The sequence below is a fragment of the Theropithecus gelada genome, chromosome 10 (genome assembly GCF_003255815.1).
Source record: "Theropithecus gelada isolate Dixy chromosome 10, Tgel_1.0, whole genome shotgun sequence".
In the NCBI taxonomy this organism is placed as follows: domain Eukaryota; kingdom Metazoa; phylum Chordata; class Mammalia; order Primates; family Cercopithecidae; genus Theropithecus; species Theropithecus gelada.
Genome location: NC_037678.1, coordinates 56,803,494 through 56,827,242, shown reverse-complemented (window position 1 = coordinate 56,827,242; position 23,749 = coordinate 56,803,494). Strand labels below are relative to the sequence as shown.

General features: G+C 46.8%; 1 protein-coding gene across 2 annotated transcripts; it reads left to right on the top strand.

The window, feature by feature from the left end:
* Window positions 1–41: 41 nt before the first annotated feature.
* Window positions 42–21,658, top strand: ZSWIM3 (zinc finger SWIM-type containing 3). 2 transcript variants are annotated; one of them, XM_025399507.1, is made up of 3 exons: window positions 42–439; window positions 15,204–15,359; window positions 19,241–21,644. In XM_025399507.1, exon 3 carries the CDS (start codon window positions 19,308–19,310, stop codon window positions 21,174–21,176), a length of 1,869 nt encoding a protein of 622 aa, XP_025255292.1. In that variant the 5' UTR covers window positions 42–439; window positions 15,204–15,359; window positions 19,241–19,307; the 3' UTR covers window positions 21,177–21,644. The 2 variants fall into 2 exon arrangements, with proteins under 2 accessions (XP_025255292.1, XP_025255291.1); XM_025399506.1 differs by lacking the exon at window positions 15,204–15,359 and having other exon boundaries at window positions 19,241–21,658.
* Window positions 21,659–23,749: the final 2,091 nt, after the last annotated feature.

The window sequence follows — 23,749 nt, the reverse complement described above, 5'->3', positions numbered from 1 at the left end:
GTGTGTGACTGGATATGTCGCTGAGGGGGCGGAACCTCGGGACTGGATAATATGGACTGAGTGTCATTTCCCCTGTCAGATAGCAAATACACCCCCTTCCTCTTGTAACCCGGTCAGGCCTAGGGCTCCTCCTGACTTCCAGAATAGGCCACCCGGTTGGGCGGACCCTTAAGGCATTCTGGGCCCACGCCAGCCCATAAACCCTCATAGTGTGACCTTTGACCCCTGGTGTGATCTTGGGCCTGGGCTGGGACCAGCCCCTGGTGTGGGTTGTAGGGGCGGCCATGGAGCTGGGCAGCTGCTTCAAGACCTATGAGGACTTCAAGGAGTGCTTCAGCGCCTACAAAAGGGAGAACAGGTGCTCCTTCATTCTCAGGGACTGCGTCTCCGTCCGCTTCCACAACCTCAACCATGGCACCTCCATCCGCGAGGACATCCTGTAAGGGCGGGCGGGCGGGGCGGGGCAGGAGGGTGGGGAGGAGGCTGGAACTCCGGAGGGCTGCCTGGAGGAGGAGGGGATGCGTAGGCACGCTTTGGGCTGCGTGGCCATTCATTCAACAGGCACTCATTGAGCACCTGTTGTGTACCTTGTGAAGAGAGCTAAGCCTCCACGGCCGTCGGTTTTTGACCACCCACTTCACTTTCACTCCATCCATAGGCTTTTCTGGAATGTATAACTGCAGTTTCTGCCATTGTTTTGAGCAGCTGCCGCAACCCAAATACAAAGTATGGCTTTCATAAACGGATAAAAACACCTTGGTGATAATTTCCTTCATCAGTCTCCTCTTTACAAAACAGTCATATGGTCATTTGAATGTTCGTTAATTCAGTCATTCAATTTTTAGTTCATATATATTTGTTGAAACAGGGTCTCACTCTGTCCCCCAGGCTGGAGTGCAGTGGCACAATCAGCTCACTGAACCTTCAACTGCTGGGCTCAAGCGATCCTCCCACCTCAGCCTCCCAAGTAGCCAGGCATGGTGGCTCCAAGTAGCCACCATGCCTGGCTAATTATTTTTTATTTTTGTAGAGACTAGGTCTTGTTATGTTGGCCAGGCTGTTCCCAGACTCCTGGACTCAAGCGATCTTTCAGCGTATCAAGGTGTTAGGATTAACAGGCATGAGCCACTGCGCCTGGCCTATTCATTCATTTTGTAAATGGTTTTTGAGCTCCTTATATCAACCGTTTTTCAAACACTTTCCATGTGCCAGGCAGTGTTCTCTATGCATGCTTTACCCTGCAGGGCTTTTTTTTCAGGATTAGAGATAAACGTTATTGTTTCCCATTTGACAGATGAGAAGTCAGGCTTATAAGTTAAGACAGGAGTTGAAAACTCAAATGCCTTCAGGGCTTAGGTGAAACAGCCTAGTGTGATAAAGTTTTAACTTCGAATTTTACTTTAAGAAAAAGAATGTTGAAATAGCAACCAACACCAGGTCTTTGTGCTAGGGACAACAGAAGTGTGAAATGGGCAAAATGGAGAGCAGATGCCATCTAATCAGCTCCAGCTGATGGCTGCCATATGAAAATAAAGATCTAGTGTTGCCAGAATTTGGGGCAAGAGTTATCAGAAATCCACACTTTATGTGGATTTTTCCATTTAAAAAAATTGAATATCAGTTCAAATTTTAACTCAGAGCATGCGGGCCAACTCAGAGTTAAAGCATATCCGAGTTTGAAACTTGGATTGAAATACTCAACCAAAGCTCCTCAATTAGAGAGCCAGGCTCTATTCTTTCCATTATTCTGAAATCCAGTGTTATGCTAGGTATAGATGACATAAAGATGAATAAGTGTTCAGACTATCCCCAGAGAACTAGGATAAAGTTGAACTCAAGCAAACTGGCATGTGATAAATGCTTTAAAAGGAATGTGCAAAAAAAAAGAAAGAAAGAAGAAATGTGCAGAAAAAGAAATGACAAATGCCTGGGAGGTGGGGAAAGTCTTCACACTGGAATTGATGGTTTCCCTGGGCTGTGAATGAATGTAGAGTGCTAGAGTAGCTCTGTGGTTAATTACTGAGTAGTATGGAGGCATTTGACCAGAAGTTGCTGTGCAGAAGGACCTGCAGAAGCAAAGACAAAGATACATGAAAGAAGGTGGCATATTAGAGTAACAGTGAGGGATGCCATGTTTGGCGGGAGATTAAGTCATTTGCAGTCTAAGGGTCTTTAGTGACCATTGTGAGGTGTTTGGACCTTGTCCTTTATGGGTAAGACCTTACTAAGCAATGAGAAGAATACAAAAAAAAAAAAAAAAATCACAGTTGCCCCTAAACACCCTTCAGGAAGACCATATCCAGTGTCTAGCACAAGGTGTGGCCCATAGCAGGCATTAAATCATTATTGAATGAGTGAGTTAGCAAGTACTAACCATGTGATTCAGGGAAATAGGTGCTGCAAGAAAAAAAAAAAAGAATCCATTTCCTTTCCTTTTCCACCTCCTAGAGGCTGCCCAGCGCACCTTGGGTCATGGCCCCCTTCCTCCATCTTCAAAGCCAGCAGTAGCAGGTTGAGTCATCATATCACTCTGACCTTATTTCTGTCATCACGTCTCTGACTCCCTCTTCTGCCTCCCTTTTCCACTTTTTTTTTTTTTTTTTTTTTTTTGAGATAGAGTTTTGCTCTTTTTGCCGAGGCTGGAGTCTCGGCTCACCGCAACCTCTGCTTCCCGGGTTCAAGTGATTCTCCTGCCTCAGCCTCCCGAGTAGCTTGGATTACAGGCATGCGCCACCACCCCGGCTAATTTTGCATTTTTAGTAGAGATGGGGTTTCTCCATGTTGGTCAGGCTGGTCTTGAACTCCTGACCTCAGGTGATCCACCTGCCTCGGCCTCCCAAAGTGCTGGGATTACAGGCGTGAGCCACTGTGCCCGGCCCTTTTCCACTTTTCAGGATCCTCGTGATTATATTGGGCCTACCCAGATAATCCCAGATAATTTCCCTATTTTCAAGTCAGCTGATAGCAACCTTAATTCTATCTGCAACCTTAATTCTCCTTTGCCATGTAACCTAACATATTCACAGATTCTAGGATTAGGACAAGGACATCTTCAAGGGACTATTCTGCCTGCCACAAAAAGATTAATATCCTGGAGGGAAAAATGGTGTGAGTCAGTGCAGATGTAAACATGATGTACTTCAATTAGAAAACAGTGATGGGCTGGGCACAGTGGCTCACACTTGTAATCCTAATACTTTGGGAAGCTGAGACAGGGAGATTGCTTGAAATCAAGAGTTCAAGACCAGCCTGGGCAACAAAATGAGATCCCCATCTCCACAAAAAAATTTTAAAATTAGGGGCCACTTGTGGCGGCTCACACCTATAATTCCAGCACTTTGGTAGGCTGAGGCAGGCAGATGGAATGAGGCCAGGAGTTCTAGACCAGCCTGGGCAATATGCCAAAACCCCATCTCTACAAAAAATACAAAAGGTAGCCAGGTATAGTAGTGTGTGCCTGTAGTACCAGCTACTCTGGAGTCTGAGGCAGGAGGATTACTTGATCCCAGGAGTCAGAGGTTGCAGTGAGCTATGATCGCACCACTGCACACTACATTCTAGCCTGGGCAACAACAGAGTAAGATCCTATCTCAAAAAAAAAAAAAAAGCAGTGATGTATGTTTGCACGCACATACAAAAGCCATGAGGAGACCTGCTTAGTTAGAAGGAAGGATTTATGCTGGAGCAGCAGGAAAGGAAATTGGAAGGTTGATAAGCAGGTTGGTGGGTTGGGGTTTGTTTTGTTTGTTTTAGAACACAAGGTCTCGCTCTGTTGCCCAGGATAGAGTACAGTGGGAGGATCATAGTTCACTGTAACCTTGAAATTCTGGCCTCAAGTAATCATACTACCTCAGCCTCCTAAGTAGCTAGGACTACAGGCATGCACCCCCATGCCAGGCTAATTTTTTTTAATTTTTTTATTTTTTGTGTTGAGACAGGGTCTTGCTATGTTGCCCAGGCTGGTCTTGAACTCGTAGCCTCAAGCTGTCCTCCTGCCTCGGCCTCCCAAAGTGCTGGGATTACAGATGTGAGCCACCATGCTGGACCTATTTTTGTTTTTAAAGGTGAACAATTTTAAAAGTGTTTTGGGGCCAGGCACAATTCAGTCACTTGAACCCAAGAGGCAGAGGTTGCAGTGAGTCGAGATCATGCCACTACTCTCCAGCCTGGGTGACACAGTGAGACTCTGTCTCAAAATAAATAAATAAAAAGTGTTTTTGTTTTTGAGTGGTTAACATAATTAAGAAATTTTTTCAAACAGTACAGAACAGAAGGGACTAAAAGGGTCATTTCCACTGTGTTAGCTTTTTTTTTTTTTTTTTTTTTGAGATGGAGTTTCACTCTGTTGCCAGGCTGGAGTGCAGTGGCGTGATCTCAGCTCACTGCAACTTTTGACTCCCTGGTTCAAGCAATTCTCCTGCCTCAGCCTCCCGAGATTACATGCACGCACCCCACACCCAGCTAATTTTTGTATTTTTAGTGGAGACAGGGTTCCACCATGTTTGCCAGGATGGTCTTGATCTCCTGACCTCGTCCACCCACCTCGGCCTCCCAAAGTGCTGGGATTATAGGTGTGAGCCACTGTGCCCAGCCTGCATTATCTTTTTTATCCATATTTATTTATTTATTTATTTACTTACTTACTTATTTTGAGATAGAGTCTTGCTCTGTCACCCAGGCTGGAGTGCAGTGGCGCGATCTTGGCTCACTGCAACCTCTGCCTCCTGGGTTCAAGTGATTCTCCTGCCTCAGCTTCCCAAGGAGCTGGGACTACAGGCATGCACCACCACGCCTGGCTAATTGTTGTATTTTTAGTAGAGTTTTGTTGTACTTTTAGTAGGTTTCGCCATGTTGGCTAGGCTGGTGTGGAACTCCTGACCTCAAGTGATACACCCGTCTCAGCCTTCCAAAGGGCTGGGATTACAGCTGTGAGCTGCCATGCCCAGCCTATTTATTTATTTTTATTTTTGTAGAGACGAGGTCTCACTATGTTGCCCAAACTGATATTGAACTCCGAGGCTCGAGCGATCCTCCCTTCTCGGCCTCCCAAAGTGCTAGGATTACAGGCATGAGTCACTGTGCCTGGCCCACTGCGTTATATAGACACAATCAGCGTTACCTTCCTGAGAGATACTGAGGCTGAACAAACATGTCTTGTATATGGATATGCATCTTTTTGTTGTTTTAACACAGTGGCAGCATACTATTTAGACATAGCCTTCTGTACCTGCTGGACCTGGCTCTTCTCACTTATCAATATATCTTGGCTATTATCCCACTGTGTGGGCAGTTTGATTTGACTTCTGTTTATTTCCTTTATTTTTATGTATTTATTTATTTATTTATTGCAATTGTTGACTAAAAAGTTACTGCATGCTAGTGTCTGGAGATATGTTGTTGAAAAATATAAATTGAATCTCTGCTCTTGTGGAGACAAATACTAATCTATAATCACAGAAATAATAATTTCGTTAAGGTGGTAGTAGAGCTCCAAAGGACAAACCCAGGGTGCCGTGTGGAGGGGTGATGGTGACACTTATTCTGGTTGTCAGGAACAGGGTGGGGGTGCTGGTTGACACCCTGAACCAATGCAGGCTCTTGCTCAGAAACAACTGTCAGCCCTGAGATTTTGCAGATACTTTACAAAGCACTTTCTGACCTGGTTCTCTGAATCACCTTGTCAGAGGCAAATTTTGCTATTCCCGTTAAATTAGTTAATACAAGTAAAGTGCTAACAGCAGTGGCTTGTAGACAGAAACTAGTCCATAAACATTGTATTATTTTACAGATGGCGAGACAGAGCCAGGAGAAGTCAAACATTAAGAGACAAATAGTTTAGGGCCAGGCGCAGTGGCTCATGTCTGTAATCCCAGCACTTTGGGAGGCCAGGGTGGACAGATCACTGGAGGTCAGGAGTTCGAGACCAGCCAGGCCAACATGCTGAAACCCTGTCTCTACTAAAAATAAAAAAATTAGCCAGGCATGGTGGTGCGCATCTGTAATCCCAGCTACTCAGGAGGCTGAGGCAGGAGAATCGCTTTAACCCAGGAAGAGGAGGCTTAAGTGAGCTGAGATGGCACCACTGCACTCCAGCCTGAGCAGCAGAGCGAGACTGTCTCAAAACAATAACAAAAAGAAATGAAGATTAGACCCAGCCTATCTACTGACAGAGCTCTTCATTGTTGTACTTAGCCACTGGGCTCTAATAGTTTTCTAATGTCACTTGTCCGTTTTTCCCTCAACAAACTTGTAGTAAGAGGCTACGTGTTTACCATGGGCCAGGAGTACAAAGATGAGCTAGAGTACAAAGATGGGTAAATTGTTGGCTCCACCCCTGAGGACAGTAGTGGACTGAGATAGCTTAGGAGGCAGTGAATTCATGAGCAGCACAGGTCTTTCGCAGAAACAAGTTGACTGCTAGTTGTGATGTTATAAAGGACATTCTTGGATCATTTATTGCACACTGGCTCTGTGCAGAGCTCACTGTCTTGGGCTTTTTGAGTAATACATGGATGTCTTGGAGGACTGGAGGGTTGGTGGGGAAAATGTTTTTAGGAGGTAATTTAGTACATGTTTCTGCAGTCAAATACACATATTACTGGGTGGTCAGGTGAGATGATATTAATACTTATGTGAATATGTAGACATAAAGTTCCCTGACAAGCGAAGTAAAGCAAGTGAACTAATTTAAAGAAAACCATTTACAGCTGGATGTGGTGGCGCACACCTGTAATCCCAGCACTTTGGGAGGCTGAGGCAGGTGAATCACTTGAAGTCGGGAGTTCGAGACCAGCCTGCCCAACATGGTGAAACCATCTCTACTAAAAATACATAAATTAGCCAGGTGCCGTGGTGGGCATCTATAATCCCAGCTACTCAGGGGGCTAAGACAGGAGGATCCCTTGAACCTGAGAGGCGGAGGTTGCAGTGAGCTGAGATCACGCCACTGCACTCCAGCCTGGGTGACAGAGTGAGACTCCATCTCAAAAAACTTTTTGAAAATAGGGCAGGACCGGGTGCGGTGGCTCATGCCTGTAATACCAGCACTTTGGGAGGCTGAGGCAGGCGGATCACGAGGTCAGGAGATCGAGACCATCCTGGCTAACACAGAGAAACCCCATCTCTACTAAAAATACAAAATAATTAGCCGGGCATGTAGCCGGGCGCAGTGGCTCACACCTATAATCCCAGCACTTTGGGAGGCCAAGGTGGGTAGACACCTGAGGTCAGGAGTTCAAGACCAGCCTGGCCAATATGGCAAAACCCCATCTCTACTAAAAATACAAAAAATAGCCGGGCATGGTGGCGTACACCTGCAATCCCAGCTACTTGGGAGGCTGAGGCAGGAGAATCACTTGAACCCGGGAGGCAGAGGTTGCAGTGAACTGAGATCACACCATTGCACTCCAGCCTAGGCAACAAGAGCAAAACTCTATCTCAGAAAAAAAATTATCCAGGCTTGGTGGCGGGCGCCTATATTCCCAGCTACTCGGGAGGCTGAGGCAGGAGAATGGCATGAACCCGGGAGGCAGAGCTTGCAGTGAGCCAAGATCACACCACTACACTCCAGCCTGGGTGACAGAGTGAGACTTCATTTCAAAAGAAAAAAAGAAAAGAAAAGAATAGTGCAAATATTATATGAGTGGCTATGGCAGATGTAAAGGTGATTGGCAATTCTTTATCTGGGAAAGCTGGCCTAATGGTTAAAAGGAAGAGTGCTGGAGTAAAAGAGACTGCCTTTGCCCTTGACCTTGGGCAAAACTTAACCTCTTGATATAGTTTCATCCTTTACGAAATGAGAAGGGTGTGGCGATGATTAGGAAAATTCAGAGCGGGCATGGTGGCTCACGCTTGTAATCCCAGCACTTTGGGAGGCCAAGGCAGGCGGATCACCTGAGGTCAGGAGTTTGAGACCAGCCATGGTCAATATGGTGAAACCCCGTCTCTACTAAAAAGACAAAAATTAGCCGGGCGTGGTGGCCGGCGCATGTAATCCCAGCTACTCGGGAGGCTGAGGCAGGAGAATCACTGGAACCTGGGAGGCAGAGGTTGCAGTGAGCCAAGATCACGCCATTGCACTTCAGCGTGGGCAACAGAGTGAGACTTCGTCTCAAAAAAAAAAAAAAAAAAAAAAATTCAGGCTAGGGGGCAGTGGCTCATGCCTGTAATCTCAGCACTTGGGAGGCCAAAGTGAGTGGATTGCTTGAGCCCAGGAGTTCAAGACCAGCCTGGCCAACATGGTGAAACCATCTCTACTAGAAATACACAGATTAGCCGGGTGTGGTGATTGGCACCTGTAATCCCAGCTACTCGGGGCTGAGGCAGGAGGATCACTTGGACCCGGCAGAGGTTGCAGTGAGCTGAGATCACACCACAGCGCTCCAGTCTGGGTGACAGAGCAAGACTCCTATCTCAAAAAAAAAAAAAAATTAGGCCGGGCGCGGTGGCTCAAGCCTGTAATCCCAGCACTTTGGGAGGCCGAGGCGGGTGGATCACGAGGTCAGGAGATCGAGACCATCCTGGCTAACATGGTGAAACCCCGTCTCTACTAAAAATACAAAAAACTAGCCGGGCGTGGTGGCGGGCGCCTGTAGTCCCAGCTACTCGGAGGCTGAGGCGGGAGAATGGCGTGAACCCGGGAGGCGGAGCTTGCAGTGAGCTGAGATCGCGCCACTGCACTCCAGCCTGGGCGACACAGCGAGACTCCGTCTCAAAAAAAAAAAAAAAAAAAAAAAAAATTGAAAATAATAGTGCAAATATTATATGGGTGGCTATGGCAGATGTAAAGGTCATTGGGAATTCTTTTTCTAGAAAAGCTGGCCTAACGGTTGGAGCTCTGGAGTAAAAGAGACCCCCTTTGCCCTTGACCTTGGGCAAAACTTACACAGTTTTGTCCTTTACAAAATGAGAAGGGTGTGGCGATGATTAAGAAAATTCAAGCTAGGGGCAGTGGCTCATGCCTGTAATCCCAGCACTTGGGAGACCAAGGTGGGAGGATTGCTTGAGCCCAGAAGTTTAAGACGAGCCTGGGCAACATGGCGAGACCCCATTTCTACAAAAAATAAATTAACTGGTCGTGGTGGCATGCTTTTGTGGTCCCAGCTACTCAGGAAGCTGAAGCCGGAGGATCACTTGAGCCCAGAAGTTTGAAGCTACAGTGAGCCATGTTTGCACCACTGCACTCCTACCTGAGCAACAGAGACCTTGTCTCAACAAAAGAAAGAAGAAAAGGAAAGGAAAATGCATGTAGCAGCTAAAACAGTGCTCAGTAAATGTTTGCTGAAGCTGTAACTATAGTATATAATAGAAAGCGGTAGTTATTTGAAAAAGAGTCAAAGGTATGTGCTCTGGGAATTACCACTAAATGACCAAAAGTGCATGTCAAAAAAATAAAATCAGATCAAGTTAGAATTTTTTTTTTTTTTCTTTGAGATGGAGTCTCGCTCTTGTCACCCAGGCTGGAGCGCAGTGGCGCTATCTCAGCTCACTGCAACCTCCGCCTCCCGGGTTCCAGCGATTCTCCTGCCTCAGCCTCCTGAGCAGCTGGGATTAGAGGTGCCTGCCACCATGCCGGGCTAATTTTTGTAGTTTTAATAGAGACAGGGTTTCACCATGTTGACCAGGCTGGTCTCGAACTCCTGATCTCAAGTGATCCACCCACCTCAGCCTCTCAAAGTTCTGGGATTACAGGCATGAGCCACCACACCTGGCCAGAAAAATTTTTATTATGCCCACAAAAGAACAGTTGGAGATTGGTAAGACACTCCAGTCACTGTAGTAAGGGCAGTGCTAATAAAGCCTAAGGAAGGAAGTATTTTGACCTTTTTTGTGATTGGCTGTTATACATTAACATTCTGTTTACAGCCAGTAGAGCTGTTCAAACTGTTTTGTCTATAACTGATTCCTTTAATTTTACTGAATCATGCTGACAAGGATGTAAAACTTTGTGTTCTGTTTATGATTGATGAGAGCTAGCATTTCAGGGAATCAGGATATCTTAAATTCTGGCTATGTGGCTGTGGGCAGTTGGCCTTGGAGTATATCTAAACTGTGGCCTCCACTTTCATTTTTCTTGAAACATCGCTATCAACTGGGAAGAGTCTGTGACTTTATGCCCAGTTTCCCCTCTCATATTTTTATGACGGTTGTTTTTCTTTTTGTTATGCCATTTGAGGGATTAAAGTACTCGGCTGTCTCTCTCCATTGCTATTCAGGTTAACAGCCACCATTTGCAAACACTTTGTTGGAGCTCATTCCTTCTCTGCTAGGAACTTTACAAGCATTGTCTCAGTTAATCCTACAGCACCTTTGGCAGGACCTTTGTTATCAGAGTTTTCATTATCCATGTATCCATAGTTACAAGGCTATATAGAAAAGCAAAAGTCATCACACAAAAATCTTGCTAACAAACTACTTATAAAATTAGTCGCTACTTAACCATTCCTCTGCTTATCCCTGCCAGTCCAATTAACATGTTTGGTAGTCAATTTCTGGCTGACGAAGAGATACATTAAGCATCAAGGTAATACAAATGTAAATAAAACTGACTGCAGACTGAAATGGCACATCTCCCAAAAGTTGTAGGACTAGGGCGAAATCCCTGAAAGTGATGATAGAAAACTTTCAGCCTTATACCAGTTAACAAAGGAAGAGGGGAAATCAACAAGGATGATGAGATGACAAAAACTTGAGAAGTAGAGGATTTGCTTAGGAAAAATTAAGCCCTTGGGAAACTTAGTAAAGCTCAGGAATATTTTGGCAAAACCATCCTTTGTATGTTGCAAAAGTGAGACAGGAAATGAAGTATAGTGTTTATGATTCTTTTTTTTTTTTTTTTTTAAAGACAGAGTTTTGCTCTCTTGTCCAGGCTGGAGTGCAGTGGCGCAAACTTGGCTTACTGCAACCTCGGCCTCCTGAGTAGCTGGGATTACAGGCATGCGCCACCGCACCCGGCTAATTTTTGTATTTTAGTAGAGATGGGATTTCACCATATTGGCCAGGCTGGTCTTGAACTCCTGACCTCAGGTTATCCACCCGCCTCGGTCTCCCAAAGTGTTGGGATTACAGGCGTGAACCACTGCACCTGGCCTAGTGTTTGGGAAAACTATACTAGGAAAAGAATAGTTGCTTTAAGTCATTCTTTGATTATTCTGAGAATTGGCGTATAGCTGCCATTATAACCTACTTTTGCTAAATATAATAATAATTATTATAATTATATTTTGAGACAGGGTCTTGTTTTGTCACCCAGGCTGGAGTGAAGTGGTGCGATCTCGGCTCACTGCAACCTTCGCCTCCTGGTGCAAGCAATTCTCCTGCCTCAGCCTCTTGAGTGGCTGGGATTACGGGCACGAGCCACCACACCCAGCTAATTTTTGTAGAGATAGGGTTTCACCATGTTGGTCAGGCTTATCTTGAACTCCTGACCTCAGGTGATCCACCCGCCTCGGCCTCCCAAAGTGCTGGGATTACAGGCGTGAGCTACTGCGCCAGGCCCCGCTAAATATAATATTAACTTTATAATTTTAGTCTCCTTTTTAAAGGTAAAGTTCCACCCAGATCTTATTTATCACTATTCCCTATGAAATGTTTCTGGGTGGCCGGGCGTGGTGGCTCACGCCTGTAATCCTAGCACTTTGGGAGGCCAAGATGGTTGGATTGCTTGAGGCCTGGAGTTCAAAACCAGCCTGGCCACATGGTGAAACCCTGTCACGACTGAAAGTACAAAAAATTAGCCAGATGTGATGGTGGGCGCCTGTAATCCCAGCTACTCAGGAGACTGAGACAGGAGAATCACTTGAATCTGCGAGGCAGGGGTTGCAGTGAGGCGAGATCATGCCACTGCACTCCAGACTGGGCAATAAGAGCGAAACTCTGTCTCAAAAGAAAAAAAAAAAAAAAAGAAAGAAATGTTTCTGGGTATGTTTTTGGCTGCAATTAGCTGAAAACCGTGACTCAAAATGGCTTATTGCAGATACTTAGAAGCCCAGAGGTGGGCCTCCAAAGGTCGTTGTCTCAGTGACCTGGACTCTGCATTTTTCCACTCTGCCATGTTCAGGTCTCAGCTTTGTCCTTAGGAAAGCTCCCCTCGTGGCACAAATGCAAGAGTGACATCCAGAAGAAAAAGCCTTCCTTGCCAGGCGCGGTGGATCACGCCTGTAATCCCAGTGCTTTGGGAGGCCGAGGCAGGCAGATCACGAGGTCAGGCGTTCAAGACCAGCCTGGCCAACACGGTGAAACCCCATCTCTACTAAAACTACAAATATTAGCCAGGCGTGGTGGNGCCAGGCGCGGTGGATCACGCCTGTAATCCCAGTGCTTTGGGAGGCCGAGGCAGGCAGATCACGAGGTCAGGCGTTCAAGACCAGCCTGGCCAACACGGTGAAACCCCATCTCTACTAAAACTACAAATATTAGCCAGGCGTGGTGGTGGGCGCCTGTAATCCCAGCTATTCGGGAGGCTAAGCCAGGAGAATTGCTGGAACCCGGGAGACGAAGGTTGCAGTGAGTTGAGATTGTGCCACTGTACTCCAGCCTGGGCAACAGAGCAAGACTCCGTCTCAAAAAAAAAAAAAAAAAAAAAAAGCCGAGTGTGGTGGCTCACGCCTGTAATCCCAGCACTTTGGGAGGCTGAGGCAGGCAGATCACGAGGTCAGGAGTTCAAGACCAGCCTGACCAACATGGTAAAACCCCATCTCTGCTAAAAGTACGAAAATTAGCCGGGTGTGGTGGCACATGCCTGTAATTCTAGCTACTCAGGAGGCTGAGGCTGGAGAATCGCCTGAACACGGGAGGTGGAGGTTGCAGTGAGCCAAGACCGTGCCAGTGCACTCCAGCCTGGGTGACAGAGGGAGACTCCATCTCAAAAAAAAAAAAAAAAAGCCTGCCTTAGTTTCCTGCCGATTTCCTATCATGTTTCTTTGTCCCGAATTGGGCCAATATCCATGCCCATTCCTAATACAATTACCTTAATTGGCTTAGACTAGCTCTGAAGCAAGTAGCTATATGAGGGAGGAATGACAACTGAAGAAAATAGAAAAGAAGGAACAAAGGATGTTGAGTTGGCAACCGACAATTCTTGTTATAGCCTTTTAAATTAATTTACTTTAAGTGGTACTGATTATTCATATTGTTATTTCCATATATAGAGGGATAAGAAATTGGAGGCTTAGAGGAAGTGAAGTGACTTAACCAAGGTCACATAGCTAAGTGGAATTTATTTATTTTTTTTACTTTTTTGAGACAGTCTCACTCTGTCACCCAAGCTGGAGTGCAGTGGCACTATCTTGACTCACTGCAACCTCTGCCTCCCGGGTTCAAGTGATTCTCCTGTCTCAGCCACCTGAGTAGCTGGGATTACAGGTGTGCATCAGCATGCCCAGCTAATTTTTTGTTTTTTTAGTAGAGATGGAGTTTCTCCATGTTGGCCAGGCTGGTCACGAACTCTTGGCCTCAAGTGGTCCACCTACCTTGGCCTCCCAAAATGCTGGGATTACAGGTGTGAGCCACGGCGCCCAGCTATTGGAAGTCATTATGCAAGCTGTTATTGTTTGCATCATGAATTCCAAACTTAATGAGTGCTAGGTTGAAGTTATTTTTTTCTGTTTCCCTTAATCTATTGAGATATAACATGTATTGAAGTGCCGAAATCTTTTGCAAGAATTCATTGAGCACTATAGTTATATTCATCTGTACTTATTGTCTCCCTGGTAAAGGCATAAACTCCCTTCAAGATGGGGACAAGGTTTTATACTTTCCTGAATATCCTTTAGTGCTTATATCTAACAGCACTTAACCAGGATCTGGAGGGGGTCAGCCAGTCTTGCTTCCTTCCAATTTTCTCTGTAGATGTTTGTGGTTTTCTGCTGTAACTACAGAGGTAAAGGAGCCATTGGTGTTTCCAGTGTCTGGCACATAATAGGTGCTCTATGAATGTCAAGTGAATGACTGAGGCATAAAAAGTACTTCCTATAACGTAAGTAGTATAATAGGAAGATCACTGGGATAGAATTCTCTTAGAAGACATGATTCCTAGTCCTAGCACTATTACTCTTACTGAATATAACTTTGGACAAGTCATTTGTTTAATTTCAAACATTTACTGAGTTCTGTGTACCAAACACTGTACAAGTTCAAAAGGCTACAGAGTCTCTACTCTCAAAGTCTAGTCAGGGGAGAGATTACACAGGAGTGAAACCCCATCTCTACTAAAAAAAAAAAAAAAAAAGAAAAAAAAAAGAAAAAAAATAGCCAGGCATGGTGGCAGGCACCTATAATCCCAGCTACTTGGGAGGCTGAGGTAGAAGAATCGCTTGAACCCAGGAGGTGGAGGTTGCAGTGAGTCAAGATCGCACCACTACAGCCTGGGCAACAAAACGAATTTCTGTCTCAAAACTAAAACAAATAAAAAAACACAGTATGTTTAGAGATCCTTAAGGAAGTTTTGAACCTATCCAGTGTGTTGGGAGTCAAGATGAGGGGGTAAAAGTGGGAATTCAGAGAAAGGATAAATATTTTGAAGGAAGACAGGCAGCATAATGGTTAACTAGTCAGACTGCAGACAAGCAAGCAGTATAAATCCCATGTCCCCAGGTCTTAGCTGGAGGATTAAATCCCAGATTCTCATCCTTGAGAACCTCTTTAAGCTTGTTTTCCCATCTGTAAAATGTAGATGATAACAGAATCCTTTTCCTACTATAAAATAATGCACATTGGGGGCTTAATGTAGTTGGCTATATAATAAATCCTCGATACATGTAGCAGTGGTGGGGGGAACTCATAAAGACTTGTTAACTTATTGGATGTAGGTGAGAAAGAAGAATCAAAAAGAATATCCAGGTTCCCACCCTGGAAGGGGCAGACATAAATGGAGCCAGGAATGGTTCAAGGAGCTTTGTGGTGGGCACTCACTAGTACCTTCCTTTGGAATAGTTCAACAAATGTTCACTAAGTACACATAAAGTCAATATAACTTGACGAGCTAGAGTTAGGCTAAGATGTCGAGTCAGCAGAAGAGTGGTACCCAACTAAGGGCTTGAGGAAGGCTTCCTAGAAAAGATGATGGGTGCACATAGTCCTTAAGGATAAGCAAGCTTTGTGAGGAGGGAAGGTAGGAAGGCCATTCTGGACAAAGGCACAAACATGCACAAAGGTGAGACAGAGCATGGTGAACACACAAAGTTGTAGGCATTTTGTCTTTCTAGGACACAAAAAACAAGGTGATGAAAACAAGGCTGGAGAGACAAGTGGTGACCACAGAGTGGTCACCCCTCACTGGCCTCACTGTACTACTGGACTGCTCCAACCCATCCTGGCCCAGAGCTAGAGGTGGCACCACCCCCGCACTGTGTAGGCAATAGGTACAGACACTCTCAGCCCCAAGCCCCTCCACCCTGTTACTGTGAGACTCACACATCCTGTTTTCCCAAGCTTGCCCCACAGGGTGAGCAAACTGGACCAGCTGGATTAGAGTATTTGGAAAAGTACAGGTAGGGCTTCTAGGCTATGCCACGTCAGGCCAGGGGGTGAGATTTTTTTCCCCTTCCCTGGTCTTTGGACTGGGGCACTCCCTGAGGAGGCAGGAGTGTGACCCATCCCACCCATTGGTGGTCCGTGATCCGTTCATCCAGTACATCAGCCATAAGCATCTGCTGGGCCGGGCAGAGTGGCTCACACCTGTAATCCCAGCACTTTGGGAGGCTGAGGTGGGTGGATCATCTGAGGTCGGGAGTTCAAGACCAGCCTGGCCAACATGCTGAAACCCCATCTCTACTAAAAATACAAAATTAGCCGGGCATGGTAGCGCATGCCTGTAATCCCAGCTACTCGGGAGGCTGAGGCAGGAGAATCGCTTGAACCCAGGAGGCGGAGTTTGGAGGTTGCAGTGAGTCGAGATCGAGCCATTGCTCTCCAGCCTGGGCAACAAGAGTGAAATTCCATCCGAAAAAAAAAAAAAAAAGCATCTGCTGAAGGCACAGCATTGTGTTAGAGGCTTGGACTACCCTGAGGAATAATAGTCCTGAGACTTGAGGACATCCCCATCCAATTGGAAAAGCACTGGATAAACATCTCAGAAAATGTCACAAGGCATAAAAGCTGTAATAATAACAGCTAACTTGTATTTAGCATAAACAAAAGGCCTAATCAGGCTTTGAACTAAATATTTTGCCTATGGCTCATTTAATCTTAATAACAACCGTAATGAGATTATCTCATTTCATGAGGAGGAAACTGTATACAGAGAGGTGATTGACTTGCCTAAGGTTGAACGGCTTATGAGTAGTAGAGCCAGCATTCAAATCCAGTCAGCCTCCAGTGTCCCCCCTCTTTAGCCATTAGCCACCCAGAGAATCTGCTAAGCCTTATAGATAAATGCTATGAATTCAGAAGCAGGAGCAATTACTGTGGCTTGGGGGCATCCACAAAGGCTTTCTAAGATGGTGGCACCTGATTTGGGCCTTGAAACTGGTTGAATAGAGATAGGAAAAGAACAGATGCTCAATTTAACTGCCCCTGTCTTTTGAGTCATCACTTTAAGCCTAGAATGACAAAGCTAGAAAAGACCCTAGATATCATCTAGCCCAGTGATTATCAAATTTTCTTAGGATGTGGACATTTTTCGTTAAATGTAGCATGAGCAGAAGCCAGGTGCAGTGGCTCATGCCTGTAATCCCAGCTACTTGGGAGGCTAAGATGGGAGGATTGCTCAAGCCCAGAAGTTCGACACCAGCCTGGGCAACAGTGAGACCTTGTCTCAAAAAAGAAACAAAGGCCGAGCGCGGTGGCTCATGCCTGTAATCTCAGCACTTTGGGAGGCTGAGGTGGGTGGATCACTTGAGATCAGGGGTTCGAGACCAGCCTGGCCAACATGGTGAAACCCTGACTCTACTGAAAATACAAAAATTAGCCAGGTGCAGTGCTGCATGCCTATCATCCCAGCTACTCAAGAGGCTGAGGCAGGAGAATCCCTTGAACCCTGGAGGTGGAGGTTGCAGCGAGCTGAGATTACAGCACTGCACTCCAGCCTGGGTGACAGAGTGAGACTTTGTCTCAAAAAGAAAGATGAGCAGTGACCTTGTCTCTTCAAAAGGAGGACCAAACATTCTCTAGCCCAAAAAGGCCCTGAAAAGTTCAATTGAGAACCACTGATTAGTCCAATGTCCTTGGAGCTTCATTTTATCTTTGCTATCTGGATAAGGAAGAGACAGCAGTAGTTCCCAAAATACACAAATGATGGGGACGTTTTAAATGGGAGTAACCAACTGAGCACTCTGCTGCTGCTGCTTATCTATTTGCCCTCTTGTCCTGCCTCAGGGTGAATTGTTGGCAGCTACAAATGGCAACCAAGAGAGAATGGAGTTGGGGCTCCATTCTCTCTTGAGAATGTGCAGTAGAGGAATATGAAGGGAGCTGGAGTTGGAGAGACTCTTAAAGAAACAGCTGAGTAATTTGGGACTGGAGAGTTAATGTAAATCTCTTCTTGGTTCATGGGGATTTTGTTGTTGTTGTTGTTGTTGTTATTGTTTTTTTCCCCATGATGCAACCCTCAGGAGATCATGAGAACACGTGCCCTGATTTGGGGGTTTTTAATTTAAAAAAATTTTTTTTGAGACGGACTCTCGCTCTGTCGCCCAGGCTGGAATGCTGTGGTGCGATCTCGGCTCACTGCAAGCTCCGCCTCCCGTGTTCACGCCATTCTTCTGCTTCAGCCTCCCAAGTAGCTGGGAGTACAGGCGCCCACCACCACACCCGGCTAATTTTTTGTATTTTTAATAGAGATGGGGTTTCACTATGTTAGCCAGAATGGTCTCGATCTCCTGACCTCGTGATCTACCTGCCTTGGCCTCCCAAAGTGCTGGGATTACAGGCATGAGCCACCATGCCTGGCCAACATTTTTTTTTAATTAGAGACAGTCTCTTGCTGTGTTGCCCAGGCTGTTCTCAAGCAGTCCTCCCACCTTGGCCTCCCAAAGTGCTGGGATTACAGGCGTAAGCTACAGCGCCCAGCCTTCCTTCTTTCCTTAATTCTATTTGTCTGTTCGTTTGTTTGTTTTTGAGACGGAGTCTTGGGCTGTCGCCCCGGCTGGAGTACAGTGTCATGATCTCGGCTCCCTGCAATCTCTGCCTCCCAGGTTCAAGGGATTCTCTTGCCTCAGCCTCCTGAGTAGCTGGGATTACAGGTGGCTGCCACCACGCCTGGCTAATTTTTTGTATTTTTAGCAGAAATGGCGTTTCACTATGTTGGCCAGGCTGGTCTCAAACTCCTGACCTGTGACTTGCCCACCTTGGCCTCCCAAAGTGTGGGGATTACAGGCGTGAACCACCATGCCCAGCCGTAATTCTATTAATATATAAATCCTTTACTTTTAAAAAAAAACAAAAACAAAAAAACAGACTCTTGGTCTGTTGCTTAGGCTGGAGTGCAGTGGCACAAATCAGAGTTAACTGCAGCCTCAAACTCCTGAACTCAAGCAATCCTCCAGCCTCAGCCTTCCGAGTAGTTGGGACCACAGTTGGGAACCACTACACTTGGCCCTATGGAGTTTTTTCTATTTGTTTGTTTTTTTGTTTTAAGACCGAATTTTGCTCTTGTTGCCCAGGCTGGAGTGCAATGGTGCGATCTCAACTCACCGCAACCTCTGCCTCCCAGGTTCAAGCGATTCTCCTGCCTCAGCCTCCCGAGTAGCTGGGACTACAGGCATGCACCACCACGCCCAGCTAATTCTGTACTTTTAGTAGAGTCAGGGTTTCTCCATGTTGGTGGTCAGGCTGGTCTTGAACTCCTGACCTCTGCCCATCTCGGCCTCCTGAAGTGCTGGGATTACAGGCGTGAGCCACCGTGCCCAGCCATTTGTTTGTTTTTTTGAGACAGGGTCTCACTCTGTTGCCCAGGCTGGAGTGCAGTGGCATGAACATGGCTTACTGCAGGCTTGACCTCCCAGGCTCAAGCAGTCCTCCCTTCTCAGCCTCCTGAATAGCTGGGACTACAGGAACACATCACCGCACCTGGCTGATTTTTACATTTTTTTAGAGCCAGGGTCTTACCATGTTGCCCAGGCTGGTCTCAAACTCCTGGGCTCAAGTGATCCTCCCGCCTCGGCCTCCCAAAGTGCTGGGGTTATAGGCATGAGCCACTGTACCCAGACCCCTTCAGGGTCTTATCTTTATAAGGGGTGTCTTATCTTTATAAGGCATGGGGGATGGTCAGCACCTTTCTCATTGTCACCTCTACCTTCCCTAGGTATGTGCAGGTGAAATTTGTCTGCATTCGGACCCAGTCAAACAGGAGGAGAACCCAGGAGGCAGACATGTGCCCAGCGTACTTGCTCCTAAGGTACAACGAGAGACTAGATAGACTATTTATCAGTGAACTGAACACACAGCACATACATAGTGACTCTAAAGTGGCTAGTCTTGGAGGAGATACCACTGGCAAATCTCAAAAGACAATGTGCCTGCAGAGATTCCAGCCTGTGCAACCCACAAGCAAAAAAGACCTTGACACTGCCGATAAGTCCCTGGTTGAGCCATCGTTTTGCCTAGATAAAGTACAAGTGTCCTCAAAGCCAGAGCAGGAAGGCATCACTCCTTCTGACCTGGCCAAGATAGCAAAAGTGATGAAGAACTTTCTTAAGGTAGATGAGGGTTCCATGGCTTCCTTTAGTGTGGGTGACAGCCAACACCTGGACCGACTCAGCTTCCAGAGCAGTAAGATGAGTGACCTGTTTATCCGCTTTCCAGAGAATCTCTTGCTACACCGGGTGGAGAACACCCAGGGCCACATCCTCTATGCTTTCTTGGTGGAGAACAAGGAACGAGAAAGTCGAGTGGTGCACTTTGCTGTGCTCAAGGCGGAGACAGCCACCTCTGTGGCCAAGATGCTGAGCATCTTCACAGAGTTCAACTCCGATTGGCCCAAGGTCAAGGTGGTCTTTGTGGACCCTTCATTCCATCACCGGGCTATCCTGCAGGAGATCTTTCCTGCTGCCCGCATCCTCCTTTCCATCTACCACACAACCCGACTCTTGGAGAAGAAGCTGCATCGTAGTTCAGCAAATCCATCCTTTAAAAGGCTCATGAAGGAAGCCCTGCGGGAGGCTGTGTTTGTCACTTCCGAAGCCAGCCTGAAAAATCTCTGCCAGATGTCCCAGGCCCTACTGGATGAGGATCTCTTCAACTTCCTGCAGGCCCACTGGTTCACCTGTGAACTGCTGTGGTACATGCATGTTAGGAAGGGCCTGCTTGCGTGTAACACCTACATGGACAGCCTAGACATTGTCACCAGCAAGGTGTCAAGCCTCTTTCGGGAACAGCAGTCCCTGCTGGACTGCATCCTCTGCTTTGTGGATTACATAGACTTCTTTAATACCAAAGGCTTGAAGAACCTGCCCACAGCTCCTCCCAAGTTAAAGAGAGCTCGGCCAGCAAGCGTGCCACTGAAGTCCAAAAAGGCTTTTGGAATCTGTGGAGAAAGCCTTACCAGCCTCCCTGTAGAAGAGACCAAGCCAGACTCACAGCAGGTACAGGTGCAGCAGCGGTCACAGGTGCCACCCTCGCAGGTTGGCATGCTGGACACCTTGCACCAGAGTGGCTCTGAACTAGCCTACAAGCTGTGCCACAATGAGTGGGAGGTGGTACAGAACTCCACCCAGCTGGTGGACATGGCTGGCTCTTCAGTGGACGTTCAGCTGCTAGAGGACTCTCACCAGGTTAGCAAAGATGGCTGTAGCTGCAGCTGTTCCTTTCAACAATGGTACCACCTGCCATGCCGACACATTTTGGCTCTGCTGCACACCAGCCAGCAGCCAGTTGGTGAAGCCATGGTGTGCCGCCGGTGGCAGAAGAAGTACCAGCACCTCCTTGGGCCCAATGGGGAGCTCCAGGATCATAGCGTGGTCCCAAACACAGGCCAGCCTGAGAAGCAGGGACGGAACGACATGATTCAGGACCTAAGCAGGGAGTTAGCAAACCTGCTCATGCAGACTGAGGGGCCGGAGCTGGAGGAACGCTACTCCACCCTGCGCAAGATTGTAGATATCTGGGCTGACCCCTCCCAGCCGTCTGAGTTCGTTCAGCAGCCAGGAGACTTTAAGGATGTGGGCAGCCTCCCTTTCCTCTGGGGAAAGCAAGAAGAAGGGGAGGGATTCCCTCCCGCTACAGCTGTGATGCATTATTGAAGCACTTTAGCTGAGGCATTGGACCACCAACACTTCTCCTTGGAAGAAGTGAGAGTTTAAAGTGGGCAGGACATGCTAGGGGTCAGCATTTTAGCCAATGTCTTCCTAGGTAGGGCTAGGAATATTGTTACAGTAGAGAGGAAAGGAACTCCACTGTGTGACAGTCCTTTCAATCTGCCCTTTTCAGCCCTACTTTTGGCATTCCTTGGGAGCCTCAGTTGTTGTTCAAGGCCAAAGTTATCTCCGTGCTGCAAGGTCACCCTCTTCCTCCCCCAGCCCCTGAGATCAGATCTTATTTGCCCTGCAAAGATGAATCCCTGCCTCAGGATAGGGTGAGACAAAATCGGTCTGGTAAAAGGGCCTGTTTTCAGGGACAAAGGGAATGAGGATGATCTTTGGCTGTTGCTGCTCTTTATGAAGAATCTTATTTGTAACTTTTCATATTGAAGTTGTTTTTAATAAAATTAAGTAAACAAGGGAAATGTGTTCTGCTTGATCAGGGAAGGAAGAGGAATTGCATAGCAATAGGACTCGACTTTACAGTTAGGAAGTGGATGCTCTAGGGTGGATTTACTAATTTTAAAGAAAATTGAGGCCGGGCGTAGTGGCTCATGCCCATAATCCCAGCATTTGGGATGTCGAGGTGGGTGGATCATCTGAGGTCAGGAGTTCAAGACCAGCCTGGCCAACATGGTGAAACCCTGTTCTACTAAAAATACAAAAATTAGCCAGGCACGGTGGCCCACCTATAATCCCAGCTACTTGGGAGACTGAGGCAGGAGAATCACTTGAACCCAGGAGGCAGAGGTTGCAGTGAGCCTAGATCGCGCCACTGCACTCCAGCCTGGGTGACAGAATGAGACTCTATCTCAAAAAAAAAAAAAGGGAAAATTGAGTATTAGCAACCTAGTGGGGTTGTGGAGCCAAATAGAACCTGATGCCTCACATTCAAGGATTTAGCAATCTGCCTCTTACCTTGCCCCCTTCCTACAACCAAGCTTTCAAGGTTGATTTCAGGTTGCCTTATGTTCTAGCGGGAAGAGGCCAAATAGACTGGAGGGTGTGGGGGAAAAAACCTGAATCTTAGACTTGACTGGCAGCAACTTGCTGGAGAACTGTGGGCAATTTCTTTGACCTCAGTTTCCTCTGTAAAAATTAGCATGTTGACCTGTTCTAATCCCAAATTTCCCCTCTAGGTTTACATAAGCACCTTTTTTTCTTTCTTTCTTTCTTTTTTTCCTAATGAGATGGAGTTTCGCTCTTGTTGCTTGTTGCCCAGGCTGGAGTGCAATGGCAGAATCTCGGGTCACTGCAACCTCCGCCTCCTGGGTTCAAGCGATTCTCCTGCCTCAGCCTCCCGAGTAGTTGGGATTACAAGCATGTGCCACCACGCCTGGCTAATTTTTTGTATTTAGAGAAGGGATTTCACCATGTTGGTCCGCTTGGTCTTGAACTCCTCATCTCAGACAATCCACCTGCTTTGGCCTCCCAAAGTGCTGGGATTAAAGGCATCACCTATCGCACCCGGCCCAATAACATTGTTGATGCAAAGTACCAACACTGATTTGATGTTGCTAGTTGGTAAACTTAATCCTCCAAGGCCTGGTAAACACCCAGCTTTCTAAGTCTGCCATCTTCAAGGGAACTGAGGACAAGAGACCAGTCAGTAGGCCCTTACACTAGTGTAGTAGGACCCTAAATAAGTCATGGCACCATTCTGAAGAATACTGGAGGGGGTCGGGCTAGCGAATGCCAAATTTTGGCTTGTTTAAGGGGATCTGGATTTCCTCAGCTCTAAAAGTTGGGCTCCCGATCCCCGAAGGAGCAGTAGAATTTGAGACCTGGAACTCAGTTTCCTCATAAGGTAGAATATGCATTACGACTATATATGCACCGTTTCCTAAACTCCAGGGGCTTTAGAGTCTGACACACACACATACACAGAACAAAACAAAACAAAAAATCGCAGTGGCTCACACCTGTAATCCCAGCACTTTGGGAGGCTGAGGTGGGCGAATCACGAGGTCAGGAGTTCGAGACCAGCCTGGCCAACAGGGTGAAACCCCATCTCTACTAAAAATGCAAAAAATCAGCTGGGCTTGGTGGCAGGTGCCAGTAATCCCAGGTACTCAGGAGGCTGGGGCAGGAGAATCATCGCTTGAACCCGGGAGGTGGAGGTCGCAGTGAGCCGAGATCGTGCCACTGCACTCCATCCCAGGCGACAGTGCGAGACTCCATCTCAAAAAAAAAAAAATCTATAAAATTGCTATTTATTTTCCTTTTCATTTTCTGCCTTTGAAGGAGCTTCCATAGTAACGTGTCCTTCCAGTCGCCTAGCCTGAAGGGAGGCCCCAGAGCTCCAGCTTCAAGGCTCGGCTCTCCCAGATGCAAGTATCGTTAGACTCTCATTGGTTACCGCCGCCGAGCCCCTTGTAACCCTGGCAACACTGCCCGCCCGCGAATCCTCGCGCTACAATTGGTCCATGGCGCTAAAGCCTGAAAGTGAATTCCTCAGACATTGGCCCGAGTCACTGCGATGCTGACACCGTGGTTGGTGAGTTTGGATGTCAGTC

Excerpts from the sequence above, each read along its gene's own strand:
- ZSWIM3 (XM_025399506.1), top strand. The coding sequence starts at position 285 with ATGGAGCTGGGCAGCTGCTTCAAGACCTATGAGGACTTCAAGGAGTGC. Across the intron at positions 440-19,240 it reads TCCATCCGCGAGGACATCCT|GTATGTGCAGGTGAAATTTG; the intron begins GTAAGGGCGGGC and ends TACCTTCCCTAG.